General features: G+C 37.3%; 1 protein-coding gene and 1 long non-coding RNA gene across 3 annotated transcripts in view; both read right to left on the minus strand.

The window, feature by feature from the left end:
* Positions 1-3916, minus strand: part of LOC135681729 (uncharacterized) — a 71629-nt gene extending 67713 nt beyond the window's left edge. The window contains exon 1 of the long non-coding RNA XR_016144475.1: positions 2439-3916. This is a non-coding gene — a long non-coding RNA (uncharacterized LOC135681729). The remainder of the gene's footprint in view (positions 1-2438) is intronic.
* Positions 3917-4263: 347 nt separating this feature from the next.
* On the minus strand, positions 4264-8968 carry LOC135681728 (myosin regulatory light polypeptide 9). Of its 2 annotated transcripts, none has more exons than XM_065196324.2 (2): positions 8463-8968; positions 4264-4531 (listed from the first exon to the last, which is right to left on the minus strand). In XM_065196324.2, exons 1-2 carry the CDS (start codon positions 8858-8860, stop codon positions 4417-4419), a joined length of 513 nt encoding a protein of 170 aa, XP_065052396.1. In that variant the 5' UTR covers positions 8861-8968; the 3' UTR covers positions 4264-4416. The 2 variants fall into 2 exon arrangements, with proteins under 2 accessions (XP_065052396.1, XP_065052397.1); XM_065196325.2 differs by lacking the exon at positions 8463-8968 and adding an exon at positions 5840-6325.
* Between the last annotated feature and the right edge of the window lie 143 nt (positions 8969-9111).

The following is a 9111-nucleotide window of genomic DNA, read 5'->3' on the forward strand; positions in this document are numbered from 1 at the left end:
TTTTCTGTTCTGTTGAGCCCTGGCCGCTATCGTGAGGTCGAGGGCTGGTTGTGGGACGCTTTTAGTTTGAGATTCGAAGTGAAGGGGTAAGTTATTGGGAGAACGAAGAGGACTCTAGCGGATAAAGAAGAAGAAATTATGATGAGATATTGAACTATGAAGAACATTGAGTTGAAATCGTTTGCGTTGTAAATAGTTTATGGCAGGGCATTTTTAAACACACTCAGTGGTGTGGGTATTGCCCCACCACTACGAGTTCTCCCACCACTGATAAGCAAAATTCTACTTGAACCCCAGATGCCAAGCCACTGTGGGGCCCTTTCAAAAGAATAAATATAATGAAAATGGGCTGGCAAAAAACATAATATTATATTTTCCATCAACATGATGTTTTGGTGATATGTCACCACTACTGCAAGCTCAAGGAGTCGAACAACCTATGCCTTCAGTAGGGATGACATTCAGATTCTTCACTGGAAACTGTTTAATCAAGGAAGCATTAGAAAAGACCGAGCAGAGCGTCGGTTTAAAGAGGCAACCTAACATAGATTCTCTAAGGTTAAAAAACTTCTTTAAAGGGGTAACCTATCAAAGATTCCAGAAAGGTTGAGAAAGACTGTTTCTGGATGCCTAGCTACAATGGTATGGATATCATTCTCAGGCTTAGTTGTGAGCAGTGCCGCTGAGAGGTTTGCAGTCATTTTGTTGCAATTGTTTAAAGCATTGTACTATTGTTGATTGATAATATTGTTACTTTAACTGATTTCTTCCTTAAACTGTTTCCCTTAACATAAAAGCCTTAGGGCGTTTTGCCCCCACCCCCTCACCAAGCAGATCACAAGGATTTGGATCGTGGCCAGAAGGGTCACCCCCTACTCTTTTTGCTCATTTCGTATAGTGACTAAGCATTTGAAGGGCACTTTTTTGCTATGCAGTTGGCAAAAAGGGTAACCCGGTAAATTGCAAAGGGGCATTTTTCCTGGACTATTTACATGTGGGGGGAGGGGGGCACGTGTCCTCTGTGCTCTTTGTTTCTACGTCTATGTTTTTAAGAAATCCTATTTACTAGGTTCCTGATCTTAAATATTCCATGAATTGTTTCCAATTTTGTTTATAAACAATATGTAAGAACGCTTTAAAGAGACTTTATGTCAAGTCTTGAAGCCTAAATTATCAGTCCTAGAAAAATTCGGTGTGGAAACAGCGTGACCATAATGTCACAAACATTTTTATGAATGTAATAAATTGCAAACAACGCACAAATTTCAATTCCACATCCAAAACTAAATTGTTAACTTCTTTTAGTTGATGTCCTCTAGTCCTTGGAACAAGCCAGGATTTCTAGCGTAATTAGAAACAAATAACAATCATAAGCAATCGTTCATAAATCCCATACAATTCCTTGAGGTAAGCATGGGCCTTTTTGAAAAAAGCCCCACCACTCAAAAATCCTTGAAAAATGCCCTGGTTTATGGTATTCTTTCTTGTGTTGGTTTTAGATTGGCTTCGTTCGCTGTTTATTACAATCCCCGTATACAGTCTTATTCTATACTGAAATTAACTATACAGACATATTCTAGATCTGAATCTTCAGAACTTTATTTTCGAATAACTATTTTAGGTATGTCTAGCCTGTTACCCTAAGGCGAGAGATACACCTAGAATTCCTTTCCTTATGCTAGAGATTTGAGTCTACGCAGGAAAATTTCTGTATAGAAAATATCTTATTTACAGACAAAATCGAAAATGGCAAGAGTCGTTAAAATCATGGGTATTTGGGTCACCAAAAAAACTTCGGGCTTATTTTTATTCTAGATAGTACCCCCTATCTTATAATGCTAGGGGTACTATTTAGGATAACAATATAATCCCGATCTTTTTACACGCAATATAATACACGCATTTTTATCATAGATTAAGTTCAGGAATAGTAATCAGTTTCTTGTTTTTTTTAAGGCCAAGTGATTATAAAGAAAAAAATCTCAGTAGAGGGTTGAGGGTCTTCCAAGGGTTTTCGGGAACATGGCAAAAAAAATACAGAAACGCAAGAACAGCTTAAATTTTCCACTGGGAACATGGGAACATCATTATTACTTTTAGGGAACAAGATGAAATTTTGAAATGCGTGTGCCAAAGGGAACACGGGAACAAGTACCCCTCCCCTTCCGAGAGACCCTCAAGGTTGAGTGTTTTCAGCACTGCGGCTTCTTAAATGTTGTTTTCTCAAAATATGCGTTTTGTTTGTTAGAGTTTTGGGTCAATTGATTGAAGCTGTCTCACCTACTATATCTAAATTTATTTCAATTGAAATGATACACGTATGTTTTTCGAAAAAGGGCCAAAGAGTAACGAGTGCCAGTGACACGTCATATTTGAGAAAGAGCAACGACAGAGATGCACGTGGGATAATGCTCTATGAAAATTTAGTCTGTACTTACCTTTAGTTTGGAAGAGGTCCATAACCTGCACTGCCTGTTGTCAATCTAGCGACTGCCTCTCTGCAAGATACCTATTTGGGTCTTAGATATTAATATAAACACCCACTTCAAGTTTGCAAAGTAAAGTTTTGAGATTTGTTGCAGCCTACCAGAAGGCCATATTGCAAAGGGAGAAATTCAGCAGATACTTTCTCAATAATAACTTCAAAGTCCGCTGAAAAACAATGAAAACACAAAAGATCATACCATTCCGATTCCCTTGGGCGTTAATCCCAAAGCCCTGTGGACTCGCCACGCTGCAAGGAATGCTAGGCCTGAACCAAGGGGGGACCGAATTTGTATATCCATTATTTTTGGATATTTACTCTTTCTCTGTTAAAATGGATGGAGGTCATGGGGAAAACCATTACCAAGAGGATAGAACAAGATGGAATACTGATGGGTTGCAGAGTTAGGAGCTCCTAGGGATTTGTATTGAAAGTCTGCAGCGGGGACCGGAACCAGTTTAAGTATAGGAGGGCTGAAAAGGGCGTGACCAAAATTTTTTTAAGCCCACGCACTCTATAACGCCGGAAAACGCCCCTTTTAGAAAATGCTGGCTTATTTCTACTGGGGTTTTATAAATAATCTGGTTCAGGGAAGATATCAACCAGCCCCTGCAACCAGCCTTAGTACTATATAGTCCTTCGTTGGAAAGGGGTATTTACAGACCACATAAGGAAAAAGAACATTCCTTTAGTGTGTTATTATTAAGCTATTTCTGTTTAATCCAAGCAATAGGTTTTTGGGACAATCCATTTTTCTTACATTTCTGTAGCTCCTCTCTCTCCAATTTCACTGAAACAATCAAACCAACCTGCCTTTCAACAGTTATTGCCTTAAACAAAGTGTATTTTTTATTTTTGAAGAAAATATAAACCAATATCAAGGTATTCATTATGTTATCAGTATTTCTCATGGCACAAAGTAAGTAAAAGGACAGACAAAGTTACCCTTTTATCAAATTTTCCTCTTGATGTAGCCCCTCAAAAAACAATGATAATTGAAAGAATTTCCCATGAAATAGACTGTGCATATCAGTTCAATCAGATTTTTGTTAGATTCTTCAATATAGAATACCGTAAATCTTCTAATTGGCCTCCCCCCTTGAAAAAGCCCCTCCCCTCAAACAAGACCCGCCCTAGAACTACAAATTGTCAATAAGCCCCCCTCAAATAAGCCCCCACTGCTATCGTAAATTCTTGAATGGTCCAACCCCTCCATTTGTTGATTTTTGCCATCTGAGGTTGCCTATGGTGTTTTATTGAACTACCACAACAAATTCATACTTTTGGTAGTAATTAATTACTATCTTTTAATAATATTTTCTTAATTTCTACAATAATTTTATAAGCTCATCCTCATATTAGCCACCCCCCCTCGTATATGCCCTCCTCGAATAAGCCCCCATCAAAAAATATCAAAAATAAATAAGCCCCCAGGGGGCTAATTCCAGGATTTACAGTAAATATGCAAAAATAAATTGTAGCAGATATTCTCCTCCCCTTTTGATCCTGGTCAAAATTTAATTCAGGCAAAAATAACTTTAACTGGGGCTATAAAATCAGGAGAACACATGAAAACAAACCAAACTGTACAAAAAGCAATGCCAATTGCTGATGTTAAGACACAGATACAATAATCTAGACAAAAAACGAAAATCGATATTTGCTAGGAAAATACTTCAGGACATCTTTAATTGAGAAAACATTTCACTTAAAACCTTGTCTCTTGAGATCTTTAAAACATATGTTAGTAAAGGCAGATCAAATGACAAAGCAAAAAGTTAAGGTGTAAAAAACATTTATACTGCATACACTTGTCCTGTATTTGTACAAAGCAAGGGAAGTATGGGTTAACAATGACTGAGGGTTATTCAACATTACAAAGAGTTTGTAGCAAATTCCTAAGAAAATGCTAGAAAGTTTTAAGAGTCAATTCATTCTTCTTTGGTTCCGTGTTTCAAGATGCGAGTAAACTCTACATAATTGAAGTTGCCTTTCCCATCAATCGGTGCTCCTCTCAACATGTCATCAACTTCTTCCTCTGTGAATCTGTAAAAAAGGTAGGAATTCAAATAACTGCTGATGTTATCACAATTTGCAAATAATGAGCTGTTTGGATACAGAAATGAAGAAAGAGAGAGAGAGGACCATTGAAAATTTAAAAATTGTTTCAACAAATTGAAATAAAAGAAAGACTGTTGCACCCCAGAAATAAAAGAAAGACTGGTTGCAAATATTGATAGCACAACACTGTTAACAGTTTTTACTTCAGAGGCAAAGCACTACATGCATTGTATGTAATAATTTTTCATACTTGTCTATAGCTTGGTACACAAATTAAAATTGTAACATATATATAACAAAAAAAAGAAACTCATAAGGCTTATGAATAATTTACAGGGAAATTAGAGGATAAAATGTCCAATTACTATTGTCAATTCTGATAACACAAACCAAATAACTAATAAGGAAACTTTGAAAACTGTCTACAGTATATCAGTTAAAACTACAAAACATGGCAGTAAATTGGCGAAGTAAAAAATCAGGAACTTTGAACTAAACTAAGCTAAAGCTTCCTTATTCTCTACTTGCTTGAACTAAATGTTTAAACTAAAAAACTTGGTAGTTTCCAATAAGGAGAGGGAAAATCCAATGCTCATCTATAAATAAACAATATTCCCTGCAGTTAAAACCTGTTTATTAAAAAATATCTTAATACTTGTATCAAATTCGAAGTATGGGTGTGTTGCATTCTTAGAATGCTGCTTATTATCTTCTGTCTACCGTAGGCCTAATCCTTATTATCAGCACTTTCTAACCAACCCACCCTCCACCGGGCACAGCTGTTCACGGCAGAACTGCTTGGAGAGCAAATAACAGCCAGCAATGTATATTTTCCTCAAAGTAGACTTGTAGTTACCGCAGGAGCTATATATGAATTTGTTACAGCACCCGAAACTATATGTACAAGTTCATACAATTCGCACAAAAACAAGGCATTCAAAGATGGAGTTGATATTAAATGCCATATGCCTGAGGGACTCGTGCATGTTGGATGAATCTAGCATTCTACTGATAATTTACTGCAGCAAACTCTGCAAAACATTTATTTACTGTACTATAAATTGGTGACACAGCCTGGCTTTGTGCTGCCAGCCAAAGTTATACATTATTACACGCTCCAGGTGAGCCCATCTCTTCACCAACCATGACCCGCTCTTAGGCCATAAACACAATACAACTGCGACCCACTGCGGCTGACAGGAGGACATGGATTAACTTTCAAGTGGGGTAATCTTGGTAATTCTGAAAGGACTGGGCAATGAAACGTTTTTAAACTAATCTTCGATGTTTTACCTGTCACCCATCGTTGTTAAAAGCTCTCGCAATCGATCTTCGTGAATGAAACCTGTCTGGTCTTCGTCGAAGCAGGCGAACGCATTTTTAATAACATCTTCTGGATCTGTACCATTTAGCTTTTCTCCATATAACGTTAAGAACATGGTGAAGTTAATGGCTCCTGGAGCTTCTTTCATCATTCCTTCGAGGTAGTCATCTGATGGATCTTTACCAAGAGATGCTAACATATCGTGTAGATCTTCTTTGTCAATAAAGCCATCTCTGTTTTGATCTATCATGTTAAAGGCCTCTTTAAACTCCTGAATTTGTGACTGATCGAACATAGCAAAGACATTTGAGGTAGCTCTCTGAGCCCTCTTTTTGGTGGTTTTCGACTTTGTCTTTTTGCTCGCCATTTTCGATATTCTGTCTCAGTTAACAGCTACTTCCCAAAAACAACTACAAGCAGCCTACTTCAGGAAATAAACTTTATATGTCTCAGTAGCGCCATATATGGTTGCCCCTCCCAACCTCCCAATCAGCAAAAACAAAGTTTTTGTTAAACAAACAAGATTGTTTCAGTTAGCCACTCAAATGCCGGCATTTCAGAGAGATGACAAAGAAACAATCATGAGGAAACATTCTGCATTGATCTTAGCCAATCACATTAACGTGCCTCTATTTCAATCTTCTCTGACCATGTGAAACAAAGATGGCTGACGACTAAAAAAATTCCAGCCATGTCTATTGACATCTGTCTCATCAAAATACATTTGCTTGCAGGATCTAACCTTGTTTCCATATTCAGTTTGTTTCTATATATGTTTTCTATGAAATAAAGACTTTTATTTTTGCCTTTGACTGTAAGCTTAAATAATGATCTACTGCAGCAAATCATCAGTAAAGTCCGGCTGGTCAGTGTCCACAATAACCATTCCATTTCATACTGTTTAATCATTCCTTCACGTTCACATCACAAAGAACTATCAGAACATTTGTTCGAATATATAAAGATCTTTTGTGTTTCTTGATAATCTATACAGCGGAACGGTCGAAGATTAATTGTTGGGGGATTAAGCAAAAGCCCCCTTGTGACAAGAACCTGCCCCTAGCAAATCAACCCCTACATCCTTTACCATATCAACACTCTGCAGGGAAATTTTGATATACAAACGAGGGAAAACTGCACTTCCAGCCTCAGCGACTTTCCATCGTTTGAAAGAATGGGCTATTGTTCTCCTCTTTACGTAAACAAAGATTTGACCCACAGCTGAATTCCCTTAGAAAAGGCTATTCTCAACTTACTAATTCTGAAAACAAACATGTTGATAGGCACAATACCAGACTTTAAGGTGTAAGGATATTATATCATACATTTCGTCATTTTAGGAATATGTGAAAATTACATATAGGTATGGAAACCCCTCATTATTCTTGAGTATAGTTATTCTAACATTATAATAGAAATTAATGGAGTGGCTAAACGGGAATCTATAAAAAGAACAAGGGGGCCCTGCATTAAATCAATTAGAAAACAATGGCAGTAATGATGGGAAGCAGCCCCGCTATGCCCTGGCTTAGTAATGACGTCATAAAATACTTATTTTCGAAAAATAAGCTAAGTTGGCTAAATCTGTTTTAAATGGGCTAACTTCACGCCAATAGGATACTGTCGTTTTGGCCTGGTTCACAAATCATAGAACCAAGACAAAATTAAAGTAATCTGATTTGAAAGAGTTAATGCTCTTTAAACTGATTTTTTGCTTATAAGGCAATAGTCCCTGGAGCTCTTACTATTAAATGGTCTAAATTCAGCATTTCTTATAACAAATATCATGGAGACAGTTCTAACCGGCTCTGTTAGGTGTATCTTATTCAATTAAGTCATAAGATTACTTCTAGCATTAATGATTCTTTCTCAAAGAAAAGAGTTTTATAGCTTTTCTTTGATAAAGAATTTTCCATTGTTGAATTTCAAATGAGTCGTTAATACTTGGCCAAAACATTTTCGTAAGGATATTTCCATTGTCAAACAATAATGTAGCTATGCAGGTTTTCCACAGGATGTGCCTCTCCTCTATCCCAATCTTAAACATGCAATGTTTTATCTAATCTTGGAGCAGCTGTCCTCTAGCCTCTAGATCTAACAATTTCATCAGTTCAAGATGCTTATCGTAACCTCACCATTGGCAACGCCTCTTTTCACTCAACTTCAATCCTTCCTGCAAGTTCCATTAAAGATACTCCACAAAAAGCAAAACCTTCTCCTTTCTTCACCAGATTGTCAACTGAAGTTTACCATTGGGAAAGATCATTTTGACATTTCGGAGGAGCATGTTTGATCCTCTTGCATGTGCTTAAATGGATTTCTACAGGCTTTTCATTTGCTTTAACCTTTCTAAGCTTAATCTTCATTGGTTCAACCGAGCGCAATTACGGCTAGTGAATCAATAGAGACGTTGCCCAAAAGAACAAATTTTACGTTAACCAACACCTTGGTAGATGAACCTGGCTAGTACATAACGAAAATATTAGCAAATGGTTACGTAGGGTATTAAAACGTAGTACTGACCAGTACACGCTGAACATGCTATTGGTAAACTTTAAAATTGTTATTATTATTATGACTTGCAATACACACCTGTCACCCATGGTCATCATCAGTTCCTTTAGCCTCGTTTCGTGAATAACTCCACTGCCTTCTTCATCGAAGCAAGCGAAAGCATTTCTTATGACGTCTTCAGGATCCGTACCGTTTAATTTTTCACCATACAGCGTAAGAAACATGGTAAAGTTTATGGGACCTGTAGCCTCTTTCAGCATGCCATCAACGTAGTCTTCTTTTGGTTCCTTACCCAACGACGCATACATATCCTGCAGATCAGCCTTATCAATAAATCCATCACGATTTTGGTCAATCATATTGAAGGCTTCCTTAAACTCTTGGATTTGAGACTGATCGAACATGGCAAAGACGTTCGAGGTCGCCCTCTGCGCCCTTTTCTTTGTAGTTTGCTTTTTTCCCTTTTTGCTCGCCATTTTTTCTTCGTACTCAAACACAAGACAAGTGAAAAATTAAAGCAAGAGTGGGCCAACACAACCTCAGGCGTCCGTCACCTTTCAGTCTGGTCGATCAAGTTTTAATGTTTTTCTCTTTTGTTTGCCTTTGAACTGGCTTTCTTGTTAGCACAGTTCCTTATATGGTTAATCTCCTAAATCACAGGTATGTTAATAAATGAATTTAAGTAGAAAACCTGTTTGCTATTAAAAAGGAATTGCAAATTATGGCT

Source organism: Rhopilema esculentum, chromosome 12 (genome assembly GCF_057945365.1).
Source record: "Rhopilema esculentum isolate cy_ngs chromosome 12, ASM5794536v1, whole genome shotgun sequence".
In the NCBI taxonomy this organism is placed as follows: Eukaryota; Metazoa; Cnidaria; class Scyphozoa; order Rhizostomeae; family Rhizostomatidae; genus Rhopilema; species Rhopilema esculentum.

Bases quoted from the DNA above. Each gene is read 5' to 3' on its own strand.
- LOC135681728 (XM_065196324.2), bottom strand. From the start codon at position 8,860: ATGGCGAGCAAAAAGGGAAAAAAGCAAACTACAAAGAAAAGGGCGCAG. The intron at 4,532-8,462 runs GTGTGTATTGCA...CCTTTTTTACAG, and splicing joins ATGATGACCATGGGTGACAG to ATTCACAGAGGAAGAAGTTG.